Raw genomic sequence first — 20,732 nt, forward strand, 5'->3', positions numbered from 1 at the left:
AGTAGTCGATCACCATCTGATGGTTTACTGGACCACGGGAACTAGGGAGGCTGGAAACCAAGTACACACTGGAAGGGAGTGAGACCAGTAGCCAGTTGGTGAAGGGAGTTCTGTGCATACTGGACCAAGCCTAAGAACTGGTTCCAGGACTTCTGGTGACTATGGCAGAAGGCACCTCCTGGATTTTCCTCTTCGTCTGTCCGTTAGATTGGGGATGATATCCAGAGGAGAGGCTAAGGGTCACACCTAAGAGATAAAAAGAATGTATTCCATACACTGGATATAAACAGGGGTACCTGGCCAGATACAATGTCTTCAGGGAGTCCAAACAACCAAAATATTGGTTAAACAGCTGTTCCGTTGTTTACAGGGCAGTGGGTAAACTTTTGAGGGGTAATAAATGGCAGAACTTAGAGAATCTATCCATGATTACTATAATACAAGTGTTACCTTCAGAGGGTGGTAGATCTGTGATAAAGTCCACTCATAGGTGTGACCAGGGCGATTCAGGATTAGCGGGGTCACAACTTACCAGCTGGACCTCTTGGACATGGAACAATCCTTACATCCACTCATGTACCTTCTCGCATCCCTTGCCATCTCTGACCACCATAAGTGATCTTCCAAAGGAACAAAAGAACCTCAAAAAAAGAGCAAACAACACCCTCTATCTCCCTGTTGTTTTATGACAACCTCTTCACCTCTGCTCTTCCTGATTACCCTCCTCCTTCTGCCCAAAAGAGTTGGCTTAAGGTTCATTAAGAATAAGGCGTTATATGTCATTTGTCTTGTGAACCCTCAGTTTCATGTTTCAGTGCGATTGGTATATTTCACAGAAATCACTTATACTATGGGAAAGATTAAAAACTTTGAAAGATTGGAGTCAGACAAAATTATGAGAAGATTTAGAATTAAAATTGGAAAAGCAAATTATTAATAAATATAAGTGATTTTTCAGATGTGCAAGGAAAAGACCGAAAGCACATTATACCTTTGACAAGGACCTCTGGATTCTGTTCTTCAGGAAAGGGGGGACCCTTACAGTATTGAAGGGAGATGAAAGGTGGATTTCTCGGCTTTCAGGAAAAACTGGTATTTGCATAGCCTCTGGAGAACCTGTGTAACACGTCCATGGTTTTCCGTCTGACTCTTGAGTAGATAAAATGTCATCAATTTATACAATGACGAATTTGAGGAGAAAGTCTCTGAGTACCTTGTGCAAAAAATTCTGGAAGACTGATGCGTTGATTACTCCATACAGTATCATAAGATACACATAGTGACGGGTAGGAGTCTCCTGGATTGAAGTCTACTGGAAAACGGTTTTCCACTCATCGACTTCTCACATTCTGATTCTGTTGTAAGCACTGTGGAGGTCCAACTTAATGAATACGGTTGCTCCTCTTAGATTCTCTAGGGCTGCATGGATGAGGGACAATGGATAGTGGAACTTGACAGTTATTCTGTTGAGCGATCTGTAGTCTATGCAGGGCCACAAGCCCCTTCTTGGCCACAAAGAAAAAACTGGAAGCAGCAGGGGAAGTAGAAGGGCGGATGTAACCTTGGGATAATAAAAAGCACACAAACACTACAAGATATTAAGATTTTAATGCCAGAGGGAGTGTCTCATGTGATATCACACAGCATATCGGGATTAAACACTAGTTAAACTTAATGCACCAGCTCTTCTTATTGTGAATGATTAAAATATGTGTATTTTCTTCAGTCCTGGTGTCCATTATAGTGAACATAAAGGGAAAAAAGTTTGCACAAACCTTTGTTTAGTAAAAAAACAAATAAATAAAACAGGTCTGAAGGGGTTAAGATCAACTTTGGAAATGTGTCTTTGTGTTGCAGCATGCATTTGATAAATAATGAATGTTTTAATGTCCTAATAGTCTGTCTTTACCAAATGTTTCTCAGCATATAATATTGTTACAGATTATTTGTTTCAATGGCCGAGATGATTTTCCCACATAACACAGACCACATGGACATCAGGTAAGGTACACAATGACTGAAGCACATGTAACAACATGTAATAATTGCATTACAGTATTAGTAGTATCCTTGTTTGTTTCTTAGTCTTTGACGAAAGGTTGGATTGGAATCATAAGGTTCTATCTAACATTTTGGTTAAAATTGAGATATTCACATTCTTATTCTGTGACAGTTTGTTTCCTTGTTTGTACAGTTGTGTACATTTTTATGACTTTTTATTAAAAAAAAAGGTTCTATCTACAAAGTCAAACTCAAATTTAGATTTATCTGCGAATCAGCCAATCAGCACTTCAAATGCATGCAAGAGGACCAATCAAGATCAGCCTTCTTTGTCATCTCGCCGCACTGCCCTGTGCTCCGTAACAGCAGGAGAGATTAAGCATTAATCAACAATAATTACGTGTTTGTGATTATTTCACTTATAGCACCGACCTAACGGGTGCTAATGATCATGCGTAGGTTGAAACCCAGTCATGAACTGAAAGACAGTTTCATGTCATGGCAAGATTGAGCACAGCAACAAGACACAAGGTAGTTATACTGCATCAACAAAGTGTGTGTGTGTGTGTGTGCGCGTGGAAATACATGAATAATGAATAATGATTTGCGAAATAATCATGTACTTAAAGTATATTAAGTCTACACACTGCATAAAAGGTCATTTTTAAAAATCCATAATATGGGTATTCAATTGTATTCCAATAATCAATACATCAGTATTATCTTGGTTAAGTACACAGTTACATTTCATTCCTTTCTACATGTTCCATTTCACTGATAAAGTTTACAGCCAGTAACATACACTGTAAAAATCAGTCTCAAACCCCCATTCAACACTGAGTATTATTTTCGCTCACCTCTCTCTTAGCGATAGCATCTTTACGAAGCTAGTTCCCTATTTTAGTTGTAGTTCCAAGTCCTAGCTCTAGTCTACTTCAGTCATGTATTGTTTACCTGGTTACCTGGATCCTAAACATCTGCCTGTCTTAGATCTAGCAACGTTTGACCCATGCCTGTTTATTGAATTACTCTTTTGTCTTGCCCATAACCACATTTTACAATAAAGACGGATTTGCATGCTCTCTTGTTGTTCGCTTTGTAACACACCCTTTCAGTAATGACCTTCTGTCACTTTCTTTGTGGAGGATGTCAATAATTGTTTTATGGACTATGGCCAAGTCTTTTTGGTCATTTGGCTATTTCTGGAATAGAAATTCCAGACATTGACACCCTCCACAAAGAGGTTAAATCATTACTAAAAGAAGTGGCTGTTCAAAGTGTTGCATCAAAGCATGTTAATTGCAAAGTTTACTGGAAGGAAGAACAGGTGTTAAAGAAACAGGGATGACTGCAAGCTTGAGAATACTGCCAAGCAAAGCAGATTCAAAAACTTGGGAGAGCTTAACAAAGAGTGGAATAAAGCTGGGGTCAGTGAAGCAAGAGTCTCCAGGCTCAGACGTCTTCAGAAAAAGGGCTATCTAGATATTCTTGAAACAGAAAGAACACCAGAAGCATCTTAACTGGGCTAAGGTGAAAATAACTGGACTGTTACTCTGTGGTCAAAAGTTGTCTTTTCAGAGAAAAGTAAATGTTGCATTTCGTTTGGAAGGGGTCTCAAATCTGGAGGATTGAAGAGGCTCAGAACCCAAGCAGCTTGAAGTCCAGTGTGAGGTTTCTTGTGAGGAATTTTGGCCACTCTTCTTTACAGTGCTGCTCTATTTATTGATTTTTGTGGGCATTTATTGATTTGTTTATGCACAACATGATTTTAGCCAGGATGAGCTCTGGACTTTGCCTGGGCTATTGCAATACCTTTATTTTTTCTTTTCAGCTGTTCTGCTAAAAATGTGTTGCTGTTATATATATATATATATATATATATATATATATATATATATATATATATATATATATATATATATATATATATATATATAATTAGAAGTGCCTTCATAAAGAAGAAGGCTTCATACACTCTTAATTCCTATGTCATGGTGTCTTTATTTTTATTAAATAAACAAAAGCGGCACAGAGCAATATGTCAGTATCTCATCTGAAGTGTCATTTTCCACATTTTAAGAGCTAGGATGGACCGGTTTGTGTGTGTGTGTGTGTCCTGATTATGAAAACTATGGAAATTAATTGGCTGTCCTAACTTTTTTACATGACTTCATTATTATTTATTTATATTTATCTATTATAAAATATTATTACTGCATGTTGCATTCTTCTTTTTAATGAATTCATTGAAAGCCCTGCTTTCAACATATCCTCTGAATGTTAGTAAATAAACCATTTGCAAACAAAACCAACCATTTGCAAATAAAGCTTTAAGACCTTTGAGTTTAACATGTCAGTGTTTACCAAGTCTACACTGAAACATCCAGTAAATGACATCCAACCTTACATTTTTTGTTTGTTTGGGTTTTTTCCATCAAGAGATGAAAAAAAGGCAACAGGTCATCTATGAGACAACAACAATTTAAGCAAAGACAAGTAGGTGTCAAACTCCTCTTCTATCTTTTGTTTATCAGTTCAATAGATTGCTCAATTCGAAACAGAACACTTTTTATAATGCAATGGCAGTTACAGCAATGCTGAAAAACTGTTGTGTATCAGTTATCACACTCATTTCTAATGAGACACACTTTTTGTTCATCACATTTCGTTCTCTAATTAATTCAATCACATAGTGCACGGACCAGTCAAAAACAGGTTTAAGCAGTAAGCAAAGCAATTATTTTGAAACCTTCCCTTTGCTTCGTTTTTATATGTTACACACGTTTGACTTGAGATGTTTGACTTCTCAGAGGAAATTTTTTGGTGTAACATTATTATTTGTTTTATTTATTTTACAGGAAATGTTGCCTTTGCGCAGAGAGGTCTGGTGTCAGGAAGACATTTTTAAACATAGGTAAATGATTAACTCCCCGAGCAGGCAATAGATTCAAAGGCAAACCAAAAAAAAGATTCAGTACTTGTGAACTGAGCTCAAAATGAGAGTTCCTGTAAAACTCTTCGGATTCAGCCTTTGGTGGTTTTTCTTAAATTGTGCCCGATGTCAAGGCAAGTGATTTGTTTGTTGTTGTTTATTTGAATGTCTTTTTCATTTAGATTTGATTGACTTTAGTGTAAATGTTATATGCTTACGTCTTTGTGTTACGTCTTACAGTTTGCCCCCGAGAGGACATTAAATATGAAAACACAGAGCTAGCTGAGAAAGCTTCATACACTGATGGCCAAACAGTGAGAGTGACCTGCATTACGGGTTATACCGGCTTGTATAAATTAAGGTGCGAAAAAGGAGTGTGGAAGGAATCCATTAAGCGGCCATGTGCAAGTAAGAGAATTGTCAACATGATGGGCACATTTCTTTTTTCAGGTTATTAACATTAAATCAGTGTGATCATGTAAAGTAAAACTTGTTTGATTTCTGCAGAGAAGAAATGTAGTCATCCAGGCGATGCCCAAAATGGTGATTTTTTACTTACAGAGGAGACAGAGTTTGTTTTTGGAGCGACAGTGGTGTACACTTGTAAGAAAGGGTAAAAGTGCTTAATGCTTTTTTCTTTTCTTTTCTAGTTATTATTGTAGAAAATATGTACAGTCCTTGTCAGATTGACACTCCTTGTACTTTTGTGTGGATAGGTATGAAATGACGAGCAGAATCAATCAGCGTACCTGCAGAGCTCAAGGATGGGACAATGCTGTTCCTGTCTGTGAGGGTATGATAGCCGCTGTTTTTCCTTTTATTTATTCTTGTTTCATTTTTACCCGTCATACGTGTGACTTATAATATAACTATAACTTAAAGATTTGATTTATTTTTAAGTGATTGGTTAATTTATTGATTGATTTTATTTTTTATATCCACACATTGTCTAGCTGTAAAATGTCCAGCGGTTCACACAAACGTGGATGTAACCGCAACAGGAAACACAGAGGAGGGAAGTTATGGTGATGTTGTTCATTTTGAGTGTGTGTCTTCTGACAAAAAGATAGAGGGAAGTAGTGACATTCACTGCAAAGAGACAGGCGAATGGAGTGATGCTGTACCAACATGCAAAGGTTCAGTATATTGTTTGTTTTTTTCTGATTATCATAACCGGATATACATATATTTATTCAGAACACCAGTTTAATTATTGTTTCTCTCACTTCTCTCACTGTTCATACAGAAATAACTTGCACAGCCCCTGTCATATCAAATGGAAGTATTGTTGAGCTACAGGCAAAATACCTGAAAGATGCCGTATTAAAATACAGTTGTGATCCACGGTTCAAACCCAGAGAGGGAATCCCCAGATGTGGTAAATTTGGCTGGACTCTGAACCCAGAGTGTGATGGTAATCCACAACTGCTATATAATAATAATTCACATGTGAAATTATACTCAAATACTTCTATTCGTCTTTCACAATGCAACCCCCCCCCCAAAAAGCCAACACTAAAAATAGATAGCCATTAAACTTTTATATGTTCTTGCATTCCATAAGATGCTAAGGCTATTACATGGCCTTTAATTCTATTTAGTTGTACACTACTGGGCCACCGTGAACAACTACTTACTACAGTGATTAACAGTTCAAACGATAAACTCAGAATACTCAAGGTTTTATGATTTAGATTTGTCAAGGAAGGTATCGCTTTAACTAGCTAAGTCACGAAGCTATCTTATTTATCAGTTATCAGTTCAGCAAATACTGTATATGTGTTAGATCTTTTAAAGAAAACATGTGTCTCTAATACTTACATATAGATTGTTCTATTCTTATTCAAGCATTCTTTTTATTTCTGTCTAGCTGATTTTTCTCCTGCAAATGTCAAAGCATTTTCAGTAACATTTTCAGTATGTTTTTTTTCAATGTTCTTTTCTTAGTCTTAGTTCTGCATAATAATGTCTTCAACAGAAGTAACTTGTGAGCTGAAGACAACTAAATTAGGAGTAATCAGCATCTATCCAGAGGGGAAAACTATTTTCAAAGCTGGAGAGAAAGTGATGATTACCTGTTTGAAAGACACTGGCTCATTTTTACAAAAGAAACCAGCAAATTATTCACGTGCCTAAATAGTGGAGATTGGGATCACATGACTGAGTGTGCAGGTAAAATTAAAGAGAAATTTTATTTTTATGCACTTTTTATGTTGTTATAAAAATGTTAATCCTGTTTCAGAGATTAGTTGTGAAGTTCCACATAATCAGCATGTGTATTATCCAAGCGGTTACTTTAGAAGAGATTTGAGACTTGGAGTGAAAAAAACATACAGATGTGAGTCTGGATATCGTGAAACAGCAAAAGAAGCAACATGTACACCAGACGGATGGACACCAAACCCACTGTGTGCTGGTATGTTCTGCTACATTTTTTTTTGTCTAATTAATTTGTCTGCAAAGACAAAGCATTTACAGTAATAATTTCAACATTTCTCATGCCTCATCTTCGTGTTGGGCATGTTATTTTTAAAAAAGTATTTATAGTTACTTTTTATAGCATTAAAATATGTAGTTTATAATTTAGCATTATAAGATAGAACTTTAGTAATTAGAATAACCGTGACTGCATATTTGTCATGTTAACTGAGCTTAGGACAGGTGGTGGTATTTAAGATATTGTTTGTTGTTTAGCATTTCTATAAAAAGGCGGACAAATGTATAATAATACTGATAAAACTACTATGAATTCTTCTACTAATAACAATATAAAATGCAAATTCGGAAGGAGCACATTCAGATAATTATCGTAAATTAACACATGAGGAATCCAGTTAAAGACGTTGCAAAGATTAAAGTTTCAAAATCAAAGAGATATTCTTTATAAAAATTAGGAATTGTCCATGCCTCCCCTAAAACAGCTGGTTTAAACATGCTCCCACTTTTCTACATCATTGAGTGTTTTTTATTTTCAAAAGCCACCCAAATGTTTATGCAAAAAAAGAATGTGGAACTATTTTTCTAGCTGTACTGCAGGTTAATGGAGATTATGTACTTCTACCTCTGCAAGGACAGTCTGGCACTTCTGATTCACAACCTTTACATAGTTGCATAGTCTTATTATAAGAACCTGCTACTTAAGCAGTGTTTTAAGCATTAAATTTTAAGCAGTGAAGGAGAGTGCTTGTTGTTTGTTTTTACTCCAATCACAAATGTTTACAAGGCGCAAGGTAAAACAAAAAAAACACCATCAAAGCTTACCCATCCGATAGCGTGAGGATTGAACTCCTGTCAGATACTTCCTGATGCTTCCTGATTTCTATTGACTTCCAGTGATGCTTACCAATCCATGTCATACGTATTGAACTTGAATGCAGCAAGAGCCTAAATGTTTTTCTTTTAACTACTGATGATGCTCTGTTTCGTGAGTATGGAATTCACGTCAACAGCCTTCTGGTCAAGGACATCTTAGCCTTTCAGTTTCTCTACTGGCATGGCCTACCCATCGGTGTGAATATTGAACTCCCGTCAGTAAGCCCCCTGGTTGAGCAAACCTTGCTTTTCTGTTCTGACAACCAACAAGGCTTACCTGTCTGATGTTGTTAAAACTGAACTCCCATTAGATTCTGAGGGTGTCTCCTAGTTGAGCACAAATCAGTTCGTCGAGTGGCTGTCTTTTGAGACATATATACACAGCAAATTTTTCAAGCATCCCTTCACCACTCCTACTATGCACTTACAACCTTACACTCCTACTCTGTGCTTACTTTGTAAATTCTGAGGTTCTGGAACAAAAGGAACCAGCATGTGATTAGAGGAGCGAGAAGTAACAGAGCATTCACGCAATCACATTTGTGGTTAAGTGATTAACAGTGTGCATCAGTTGCTATTCTTAGGGTTTGTAGGCCTAAATGAAAAACCTGAGCAATGAGATTTTGAAACGGCAATTTCCAGGCATCCAGAACATTTTTTAGTAATTTGATTTTAGTAATCTCAGTAACAGTTAGTTAATCAAGTTTATAATGAGAATTCTGGGAGAATTCTCTCATTCTGGGAGAAGATTAAGATATCGTTGAGAAACAAAAACATATTTACAATATTTCTGAGCATGTCATTGACTAGTGCCTGGAAGACCACTGGTACTCAAAGTGTCCCCATAGGGGTGGTAAAGGCAGCCTTCCATTCACCCCCCTCCCTAATTTGAACTAGGTGATAAGCATTGCAAAGGTCCAACTTGTAAACGTGGTTGCCATCTGCAAGAGCTCAAAGGTGGATGACATCTGTTAAAGGATAACAGTTCTTTACCATTATGTAATTCAAACTATGATAGTCTATGCAGTAGAGAAGTGAACCATCCTTATTCTCCACAAATAAGAACCCCATAATAGCCAGAAAGGGGAGGATCGAATGTCATCCCGCAACAACTCAGTTGGTACTTTGTCAAAAAATTTTGCCGCACCATAAACTCTAGTGTGAGGGGTACGGGTCACAGTGCTTTGAGTCACATATGCAAGTAAAGATACAGAGCTAGAGAATTTTATATAAAACACAGAGTTGACATACTACATATAAACAAAATCTAATGGGTGTTTTTGGGGTAAGATAAATTTCTCTTTAATGTGATTTAAAACTTTTTTTTTTGGCTGGGTTCTTTGTCGTAAACTCTAGGGCAAGGGGCATGATATTCAAATATATTTTCATCCACCACATGTATCAAAGTGTGATCATTTATACAATGAGATTGGAGACATACAAATGTTTCATGAATCGTAAGTTATCTTTGTCAGAAGATGATTCGCTTGCATACGGATTTGCGCTTGTTTCTACATTAGATTGATAAACGAGGCCCACTGAGTGTGACCTCTTTTTGTGAACATAGTAAGAGCACATAGTTAGCGTGCTGTGTCGTTACACTTTTAGTTCACTGTGACAAATTGTGACCACATCATTTTCACGAACATGAATCGGATTCAAATAAGTATGCTTTTGGAGTCAATATGAGAGGTAGAGGTTACAAGAGGGAAAAATCTAAAATGATGTAACCTTAAAAAAAAAACCTTAATCTTGTTTCAGAGATTAGATGTGAAGTTCCACTTGACCAGCATGTGTCTAGACCAGACAATTACTTCAGAGGAGAAATGACATTTCAAGCAAGAAGATCTTACCGTTGTGAGTCTGGATATCGAGAAACAGCAGAAGTGGCCACATGTACACGAGACGGATGGACACCCAACCCACTGTGTGCTGGTATGTTCTGCTACTAAATGTTATGTTTTTTGTTTGATTGATTTGTCTCTGTAAAAACACAAAGCATTTAGAGTAATTGTTTTAATGTTTCTCATGATTCATCTTGCCCTTAGAGCTGCACACTTAGGCCTATGTCTTAAACAGATGTACCTTGTGAGCTTAAATCAATCAAATCTGTAATACAAAAAACACAAAACCAAAGGGGGAAAGTAATATCATTTTTTATTTTATTTTTTATTTTATTCAAGCACATCTCATCCTTAAAAATCAAACTTTGTTTTTTAAATTGTGTTGTTAAATACAAAAACATTTCTCTACATTGCACACATCATTTAAAACAAACAGCTATTATGTTTCATTTTGGAAACACTGACATTTTAATTCCACACTAAGTTGATGAACTACAGCCAGTGATCATGTGAAATCAGAAATCAAGACTTGAGAAAAGAAAGAAGGTAATGCTTGTTACAGTATTATTAAACTTCAGACATTTATATGATTATATGCAACTGAAAAAGCCCAAATGTCAGGGCATTTCAAAAGTTCCCAGGCTCCCCAAACCCCAGAGGATAAATGTTGCACAACTTTATTATTTTTGCGTTTGGAACTGTTTTTGGATGTTTAAGTCTATTGAGAAAATGTGTGTGTGTATAAGGAAACTGAGAGAAGGGGGGTTCAGGGGTCGCTGGTTCGAGTGCAGGTCTATCTCAAGCTTGAGTGTGTACAGTGTGGGTTGTAGCTGACAGGAGCACAAATAAACACCCCTTTGGCATCAAAAACACCTTGTTCTTGTCTGAGAACACTACAATATAGCTATATATACACTACACAGACAAAGAGACAGTGCAGTACAGAACACACACACACACACACACACACACACATATACATACATATTGTGAGTAGAGTTACTATGCAAAATATTTGAATATTAATTTTGCATAGAAGAGTTAAAAGAGTTTTGAAAGAAGTGTTTGCTTTTGCAAGATATTTGTGATGTTTGGCATGTTGTGTGTAGAGATTTCAGAAATGAAGCCATAATTTCAAAAATTGTGTAACCATTAAAAAAACTGTAATATTTTTTTCAGAGATTAGATGTAAAGTTCCACTTGACCAGCATGTGTCTGAACCAAACAATTACTTCAGAGGAGAAATGAAATTTGAAACAACAAGATTTTACCGTTGTGAGTCTGGATATCGAGAAACAGCAGAAGTGGCCACATGTACACGAGACGGATGGACACCAAACCCACTGTGTGCTGGTATGTTCTGCTACTAAATGTTTTTTTGTTTGATTGATTTTTACAGGAGACCAATCAAAGCATTTAGAGTAATTGTTTCAATGTTTCTCATGATTCATCTTACCCTTAGAGCTGCACACTTAGGCCTATGTCTTGAACAGAGGTACCTTGTGAGCTTAAATCAATCAAATCTGTAATACAAAAAAAGATAAAACCAGCAGGGAAAAATAATGTTACAGTGTTTTTTGTTTGTTTGTTTTTTAATTGCTTATACACTAAAATTGGTATGTGAGGACTACCCAGTCAATACATTCACTTAAATACCTTTAGACCAAGTCTGTAAAACTACAAGCACATCACATCCTTTAAAATCAGTTTGCTTGTGTAAAAAAAACAACAATATTCTCTGCATTGCACACATCATTCAAAAACAAACAGGTCTTTTGTTTCATTAATAAAAAAAATATATATATTTTCAGAGATTAGATGTGAAGTTCCACTTGACCAGCATGTTTTTAGACCAAACAATGACTTCAGAGGAGAAATGAAATTTGAAGCAAGAAGATCTTACCGTTGTGAGTCTGGATATCGAGAAACAGCAGAAGTGGCCACATGTACACGAGACGGATGGACACCGAACCCACTGTGTGCTGGTATGTTCTGCTACTAAATGTTATGTTTTTTGCTACTAAATTATGTGTGAAAACACATAATTTGTTAGAAATCAAGACTTTGAATGTTTTGAGAAAGAAGGTAACGCTTTATATTACAACCCACAGCATGTAGCATAATAAATAGTATTTACAGCATGACCTTTTTTTGGTTTATAATCATAGTGGACCTATTCAGCACCTTAAGACATTTATATGTTTACAAGCAAGTGAAAAGAGATACACACATATTGTGAGTGAAGTTACTACTCAAAAATAACATTTTAAAATAAGTGTTTGCTAATGCAGGATATGTGTGATGTTCTGCATGTCGTGTGTGATTTTGTGTGTAGAGTTTTGAGAACTGGATCCATAGTTTCAAAAACTGTGAGTAACCATTAAAAAATTTAATTAAAAAAAATGTTTTCAGAGATTAGATGTGAAGTTCCACTTGGCCAGCATGTGTCTGAACCAAACAATTACTTCAGAGGAGAAATGAAATTTGAAGCAAGAAGATCTTACCGTTGTGAGTCTGGATATCGAGAAACAGCAGAAGAGGCCACATGTACACGAGACGGATGGACACCGAACCCACTGTGTGCTGGTATGTTCTGCTACTAAATGTCATGTTTTTTGTTTGATTGATTTGTCTCCTGCAAACAACAAAGCATTTACAGTAATAGTTTCAACATTTCTCATGATTCATCTTGCCCTGAGTTCTGCATAATTATGTGTTGAACAGAAATAACTTGTGAGCTTAAATCAATTAAATTTGGAGGACAAAATATCAATTCAGATGGAAAAGATAATGTTACAGTTTTTGTTGTTTATTTTTTTAATTAAAAGTGGTACTCCTTCTCAGTCAAAGCATTTACTCATATACCTCATCTTTAGACCAAGTCTGCAAAACAAGCACATCACGTTCTTTAAAATCAGTTTGTTAGTGTAAAAACCAAAAATTCTCTACATTGCACACATCATTCAAAAACAAAACCTCTTTTTATTTCATTTTGGAAACAATTGCGTTTTAATTCTACACTAAGTTACTGATGACCTACAGCCAGTGATCATGAATGAAAATACATAATTTGTTCACTTAAAAATCAGAAAGACTCAGAGTTTTGAGAAAGAAGGTAACGCTTTATATTACAACCCACAGCATATAGCATAATAAACAGTATTTACAGCATGACCGTTTTTTTATAATCATAGTGGACCTATTCAATACCTTAAGACTTTTATATGTTTACAAGCAACTGAAAAACGCTACACACACATATTGTGAGTGGAGTTACTACTCAAAATTAGAAATTTTCGAATAGTTATAATAGTTTTGAAACAAGTGTTTGCTAATGCAGGATATGTGTGATGTTCTGCATGTCGTGTGTGATTTTGTGTGTAGAGTTTTGAGAACTGGAGCCATAGTTTCAAAAACTGTGAGTAACCATTAAAAAATTTAATTAAAAAAAATATGTTTTCAGAGATTAGATGTGAAGTTCCACTTGACCAGCATGTGTCTGAACCAAACAATTACTTCAGAGGAGAAATGACATTTGAAGCAAAAAGATTTTACCGTTGTGAGCCTGGATATCGAGAAACAGCAGAAGTGGCCACATGTACACGAGACGGATGGACACCAAACCCACTGTGTGCTGGTATGTTCTGCTACTAAATGTTATGTTTTTTGTTTGATTGATTTGTCTCCTGCAAATGGCAAAGCATTTACGGTAATAGTTTCAACATTTCTCATGATTCATCTTGCCTGAGTTCTGCATAATTATGTCTTGAACAGAAATAACTTCAGAGCTTTAATCAGTTAAATTTGGAGGAAAAAATATCAAGTCAGACGGAAAAGATTAATGTTACAGTCTTTTATTATTTGTTTTTTAATTAAAAGTGGTACTTGAGTCCTTCTCAGTCAAAGCATTTACTCATATACCTCATCTTTAGACCAAGTCTGCAAAACAAGCACATCTCGTCCTTTAAAATCAGTTTACTAGAGTAATAATAATAATAATAATAATAATAATAAAAATAATAATAATAATAATTTTCTACATTGCGCAAATCAAAGCTATTTTGTGTCATTTTTGGAAACACTGCCATTTTAATTCTACACTAAATTACTAATAAACTACAGCAAGCGATCATGAATGAAAATACATACTTTGTTCACTTAGAAATCAAGACTTTGAATGTTTTGAGAAAGAAGGTAACACTTTATATTACAACCCACAGCGTATAGCAAAATAAACAGAATTTACAGCATGACCTTTTTTTGTAATCATAGTGGACCTATTCAGCACCTTAAGACATTTATATATTTAAAAAGCAACTAAAAAAGATACCCACACATATTGTGAGTAGAGTTACTATTCAATAGTACAAAAAGTTTAAATAGTTAATGAAAAAAGTGTTTGCTTATGCAAGATATGTGTGATTTTGTGTGTAGAGCTTTGTGAAATGGAGCCATATTTTTGAAAACTGAACTATTAAAAAAACATTAATAAAAAAAAATATATATTTTCAGAGATTAGATGTGAAGTTCCACTTGGCCAGCATGTGTCTGAACCAAACAATGACTTCAGAGGAGAAATGAAATTTGAAGCAAGAAGATTTTACCGTTGTGAGTCTGGATATCGAGAAACAGCAGAAGTGGCCACATGTACACGAGACGGATGGACACCAAACCCACTGTGTGCTGGTATGTTCTGCTACTAAATGTTATGTTTTTTGTTTGATTGATTTGTCTCCTGTAAACAACAAAGCATTTACGGTAATAGTTTCAACATTTCTCATGATTCATCTTGCCCTGAGTTCTGCGTAATTATGTGTTGGACAAAAATAACTTGTGAGCTTTAATCAATTAATTTGATTTATTCAATCAATTTGGAGAAAAAAAATACAGAGTCAGAAAGATAATGTTACAGTCTTTTTTTGCTTGTTTTTTAATTAAAAGTGGTACTTGAGTCCTTCTCAGTCAAAGCATTACTCATATACCTCATCTTTAGACCAAGTCTGCAAAACAAGCACATCACGTTCTTTAAAATCAGTTTACTAGTGTAAAAAAAACAAACAAAATAATAATAATAATAATTATTATTATTATTATTATTATTATTATTATTATTATTATTATTATTCTCTACATTGCAGACATCATTCAAAACAAAGTTTTTTTGTTCCATTTTGGAAACACTGCCATTGTAATGCCACACTAAATTTCGGATGACCTAGAGCCAGTGATCTTGTGTGAAGACACATAATTAGTTCACTTAGAAATCAAGTGTTTTGAGAAAGAAGATAATGCTTTAGATTACAACCCACAGTGTATAGCATAATTTATGTTTTCATGCAACTGAAGAAAGATACACAGTTACTACGCAAAAATACAATTTTTAGAACAGGAAAAATAGTTTTGAAAAAAGTATTTGCTAATGCAAGATGTGTGTGATGTTTTGCATTTTGTGTGTGATTTTCTGTTTAGAGTTTTGGGAAATGGAGCCATAGTTTCAAAAACTGTGAACTAACCATTAAAAAAAACTGTAATATTTTTTTCAGAGATTAGATGTGAATTTCCACTTGACCAGCATGTGTCTAGACCAGACAGTGACTTCAGAGGAGAAATGACATTTGAAGCAAGAAGATCTTACCGTTGTGAGTCTGGATATCGAGAAACAGCAGAAGTGGCCACATGTACACGAGACGGATGGACACCAAACCCACTGTGTGCTGGTATGTTTTTTCACTAAAATCTTTTTTTTTGATTGATTGATTGATTGATTGATTGACTGAAAAGTCTCCTGTAAAAGACAAAGCATTTACAGTAATTTTTCAAGTTTCAATGTTTCTCCTGCTTTATCTTACATATAGTTCTGCATAATTATGTATTGAACAGAAGTAACTTGTGAGCTTAAATCAATCAAATTTGGAGTAAAAATATAAAGCAGAGGGGGAAAAAATTGTCCCACTTTTTTCTAATTGCTTAGACACTAAAAGTGGTAGTTGAGGTCTACTCAGTCAAATCATTGACTCAAATAATGTCAAATAAGTCTTCAAAACTACACTCATTTTAAGTGCCCTTTTCGTTATATTTCAAATATATCACCAGTAGGACAAGGATACTGTAACGAGGTCGAGGAGGCTGAGTTTGAATCCATGTGCGGTCGTTTTATTAGGTGCAAAGTTCTCAATGGTCCCTCTATAAAACATAGTCAGGATGGGTGGAGGGAGGTCAGCTTTCCTCATCCTCCTCAGGAAGTGTAGGCGCTGATCCATCAACAAGTACAGGGTACATCCAAAAGGCAAACGTAGTGAAACAGGCAATGGGTCTAAATCAGAACATCAGTCCAATCGGGCAAACAGAGCAGAGGGACAAATGCAGGGATCGAGAAATGCAGGTATCAGAGATATACACTGGATATACAAAAAAAAAAGGAACTTGCGAACTTAAGTTAATCAAATTTTGAGTATCATACACTTTTATTTACATAGCGCTTTTAACAATACAAACTGTATGAAAGCACTGCTCAAAAGCACAATTTTAAAATAGTTTTTAAAGAAGTGTTTGCTTTTGCAAGATATGTGTGATGATAACCTTGTTTCAGAGATTACATGTGGAGTTCCGCTTAATCAGCATGTATCCAGCCCAGAATGTCATTTCAAAGAAAAAAGTAAATTGGAAGAAAAAATCAAATCTTACAGTTGTGAGTCTGGATATCGTAAAGCAGCAAAAGAGGCCACATGTACAGAAAACGGATGGACACCAAACCCACTGTGTGCTAGTATGCTTCTAAATCCTACTACTTCTTTTTGTTTACTGTATTAGTTTCACGCTTTATCACTATCAGTATCTTCTTATTCTTAGTTCTGCATGATTATGTCTTTAACAGAAATAACTTGCGAACTAAAGTTAAAAATTTTGACGTGGATAATCCAGATAAAAATACTTTCGAAGTTGGAGAAGGCGTCGTGATCACCTGCTTTGAAAACTACTGGATCCTTAGTACAAAAGAAACCAGCAAATCAATTACGTGCCAGAAAAATGGGCAGTGGGACTTCAAGCCTGTTTGTGAAGGTAAGATTATAAAGAAACACTTCTGGATTGGGCGATGAATGCAATGCTATCTGAATATGAGAAAACAGCAGCAGAGGCTACATGTACACAAGATGGATTGACAATAAAACCATTGTGTGCTGGTATGTTCTGCAACAATTTTTTGTTTTTTTGCTCCTTATCATTTCATGCTTTTTATAATTAGTTCTGCATAATTATGCTTTGAATAGAATTAACTTGGACTCCTGTTTTGCTTCCTGTTTACTTACCGTCCTATCGGAATGAATGCATAAAATGTCAAAATAAAATTTGAAGAAAAGTTACATTGCAACAGCGCTAATCATTTTGGAAGAATAACGAAGACGTTGTGACCCATATTCAGAATGTCTGCTCTGCATTTAACCCATCAAAGTTCACACATACAGTATAGTCAGATCAATTTATATATTTGGACACAGGCGCAATTTTATTTATTATTTTATCGGTTGGAGCATACCATATTCAAGGTTTAGATGTATATATTAAGCTTTAATTTGATCTGTATTTAATCTGTATTCTCATCAAAGTTGGAGGGAAGGTTCAGGAATTACAGTGCTTTAATATGTACTCGCCTATAAATAGTCAGACAACTAAACATAAACATAAACAATGTTCGTTTTTAATATTTTGTTAAAAATCCTTTGTAATGACCGTTTTAAGTCATTTCATCCTTTATGGTGCTTTGCCTACCCTTTACTACAGCTGTCTTCAGTTTTTGCTTTCTGCCTTTAGATTAGTCTTCAGCAAATGAAATGCATGCTCAACCAGGTTAAAATCAGAAAACTGACTTGGATGTTTTAGAATATTCGACTTCTTACCTTCAAAAACTCCTGCATTGCTTTTGCTGTGTTTTTTGGGTCCTTGGGTCCTTGTACCTTGTGGATGTAGTCACCACATAACTCATCTATATGTGGCCAAAAATTTATAGTAGTAAAAATGGATTTAAAATCAATGCGTTGCCTTATTTAACACTTTTTGCTACAAATTATCCACAAAATAAAACAAATGAACATAAAATACCAAATACCACATTACTTTGACCACTGCTTTAAATATGTTTTGGCGTGCTAAAGTATTCATTGTCAAAGCTTACTCATCCCCTGAGATCTCTCAACTAGTCAGCAGATGGTGGTCATGCTTAATTCTCTTGCTCTCTCTCTTGAATTCCAAAACTAGAACTTTTTATCTCACCGCTAAAAGCAGCATTTTCAGTCAGCCTTTGAAAGAAACAAAAAGGCTATATTAGGCAATATTAAGGCTATATTAAGGAATTGCTTAAAATTATTTGTTACCCTGCTGATTTTTTTTTTTTAGTTTAGTCAACTTGAAATTAAAATTTTTAAAGGTTAATTTAAGTAAAAGCGGAAATATCTTAGCTGACTAAACTAAACATTCAGCAGCGATAGCACATTATTTATTTATTTTTAAAGTTTATAACTTTAAAATAATAATACAACAGGAAAGTTCCTTCGTTATTACACAGGAATGGGAGTATAGTTGCTAGTCATATCAGCCTAGAACATCACTTTTGTTTGTGTGTATGTGCGCGCGCAAGTAATCTATAAATAAAGTATGTGTGTATATATAGATACATATATGTATATGTATGTAGCCTAAATATGTGTGTGTGTTTCTGTTTACTGAATACATATGCATAAAACATTTTAATTTTTTTGGTCCAAATGTTGTATTTCTCAGAAACCTATCTGCATTCAGTTAATGATAAAACATGAACAAATATATATATATATATATATATATATATATATATATATATATATATATATATATATATATATATATATATATATATATATATATATAATGTTTTGTTGTTGTTGTTTTTGTTTGTTTAAAACTAAAGTTTGAACTTTAGTTTTAAACTAATTGATTTGGCACCCAAAAGTTGCAGGTTCAAGTCCCAGGTCTGGCAGGGATTGAATAACCTGTGTTCTCAGTACCATAACTGAGGTAAAATCCTCAACTGCTCCCTGGGAGGCGCAGCATTGGCTGCCAACTGCTCTGGAGGTGTGTGTGCACCTACTGAGTTGGGATGGGTTAAATGCAGAGCACGAATTTGGTAACAATATTTGGCCACATGTCCTTTTCTTTCCCTTTGCCTCTAATTCCACTGAGTCTATAGATTTTTTAATTGATTGCTGCACTGGTATGTTACAGTTTATTGATAATTTGCCTTTAATTCCACTGCTTGGGGTGTACTTCTACACAAATTTTGGTTTCTGTACACAGTAAGCCTGACTCAGTGGCCATGATCAACTCAATTCTCGTATCTGAGAAGTAATTCATTTCTCTGGAATACTCGTTATAGCGTCAATTAACAAACCATTAATCATCCTCGTGTAGCTGCAGTGTTTCAACCCCTGAAAAGACATTAACAAAATATCATGTCTAATTGTTTACCTCAGCAAGTCATCAGTGTCCAGAACTTGTGCATTGTTAGGCCTATTTATAATATTATATTGTAAAAGTATAACCCTATAATTTTAAGCAGAAAAATTAAGATAATGTGTTTTTCCACCTGCTATACCAATATTGTACCAAACAGCGTAACTAAACCCAAGGTATGTGCTGTACCATCATATTTGTGTACCGTTATACCCCTAATATGTGCACAATGATACTGTAGCTCAAGAATATTTTGAAATTGTTTTCTTGTAGAAAAGAAAAACTGCCTTCATCTATCTATCATAAATGGGTTCATATACAGTAACTCCAAGGAAGAAATATTTTACTCCTGTGACAGTGGTTTTAAAACACTATCTGGAAGCTGGTGGGATTCAGTAACATGCACTGATGGATTGTTGTCTGAGGCCCGCTGCATCCGTGAGTTATATCATTCATATATCATATCAGGCTCATGATTTCAGTACAAATGATGTGCAGTGAAATGTGTCTATCGTTACAGGGGAGGATGATTGTGGTGCTCTTCCCATTGTTCAACATGGAAAAGTAATCACTTTAGATGAAAACAATGCTGAAGTAGATTGTGATCAAGGTTTCAAAGCAGAAACAAAACATATAAAATGCGTCAATGGTACATGGCAGGATCCAGTTTGTAAGAGTGAGCATCCCAAGTTCTACTTACATGTTTGTGATGAGCAGTGATGGCATAAGTAGACAATTTAGACAATATTAGCCTCAGTCGTATTGATGTTTCAAGACATGTCTATCTTTTTTTTCTCAGTGGAGTTGTTTTGTGGTATTCCTCCAAAGGTGAAAAATGGAGGCATAACAACTAAACCTGAAAAAAGGTATGCCATTGGATCTTCTGTAACCTACATTTGTAAAAGGTCATTCTCAATTATTGGGAGTGAAAGAGTTACATGCAGTGATGGAAAATGGAATCCATTGCCAAGTTGTGAAGGTGAGTTTTATTTTTTCTTTATGATGATAAAATAAATACCAATCAAATAGGTTAATATCAAAAGTTTAATACACACACACACACACACACACACACACATATATATATATATATATATATATATATATATATATATATATATATATGTATATATGTATGTATATATATATGTATGTATGTA

At 35.1% G+C, this 20,732-nt stretch overlaps 1 protein-coding gene across 1 annotated transcript in view; it reads left to right on the forward strand.

Moving 5' to 3' along the window:
• Positions 1–4,426: 4,426 nt before the first annotated feature.
• The window catches only part of LOC122327226 (complement factor H-like), a 37,051-nt gene continuing 20,745 nt past the window's right edge, over positions 4,427–20,732 (forward strand). The window contains 22 exon segments of the mRNA XM_043222435.1: positions 4,427–4,497; positions 4,860–5,067; positions 5,174–5,341; positions 5,441–5,546; positions 5,650–5,726; positions 5,887–6,069; positions 6,180–6,347; positions 6,912–7,007; positions 7,010–7,105; positions 7,176–7,349; positions 10,007–10,180; positions 11,269–11,442; positions 11,901–12,074; positions 12,502–12,675; positions 13,553–13,726; positions 14,602–14,775; positions 15,633–15,806; positions 16,679–16,855; positions 16,939–17,148; positions 19,846–20,010; positions 20,093–20,248; positions 20,372–20,551. Coding sequence (XP_043078370.1) covers positions 4,998–5,067; positions 5,174–5,341; positions 5,441–5,546; positions 5,650–5,726; positions 5,887–6,069; positions 6,180–6,347; positions 6,912–7,007; positions 7,010–7,105; positions 7,176–7,349; positions 10,007–10,180; positions 11,269–11,442; positions 11,901–12,074; positions 12,502–12,675; positions 13,553–13,726; positions 14,602–14,775; positions 15,633–15,806; positions 16,679–16,855; positions 16,939–17,148; positions 19,846–20,010; positions 20,093–20,248; positions 20,372–20,551 — 3,244 coding nt within the window. The 5' untranslated portion in view covers positions 4,427–4,497; positions 4,860–4,997.

This window comes from Puntigrus tetrazona, chromosome 22, assembly GCF_018831695.1.
Source record: "Puntigrus tetrazona isolate hp1 chromosome 22, ASM1883169v1, whole genome shotgun sequence".
NCBI lineage: Eukaryota > Metazoa > Chordata > Actinopteri > Cypriniformes > Cyprinidae > Puntigrus > Puntigrus tetrazona.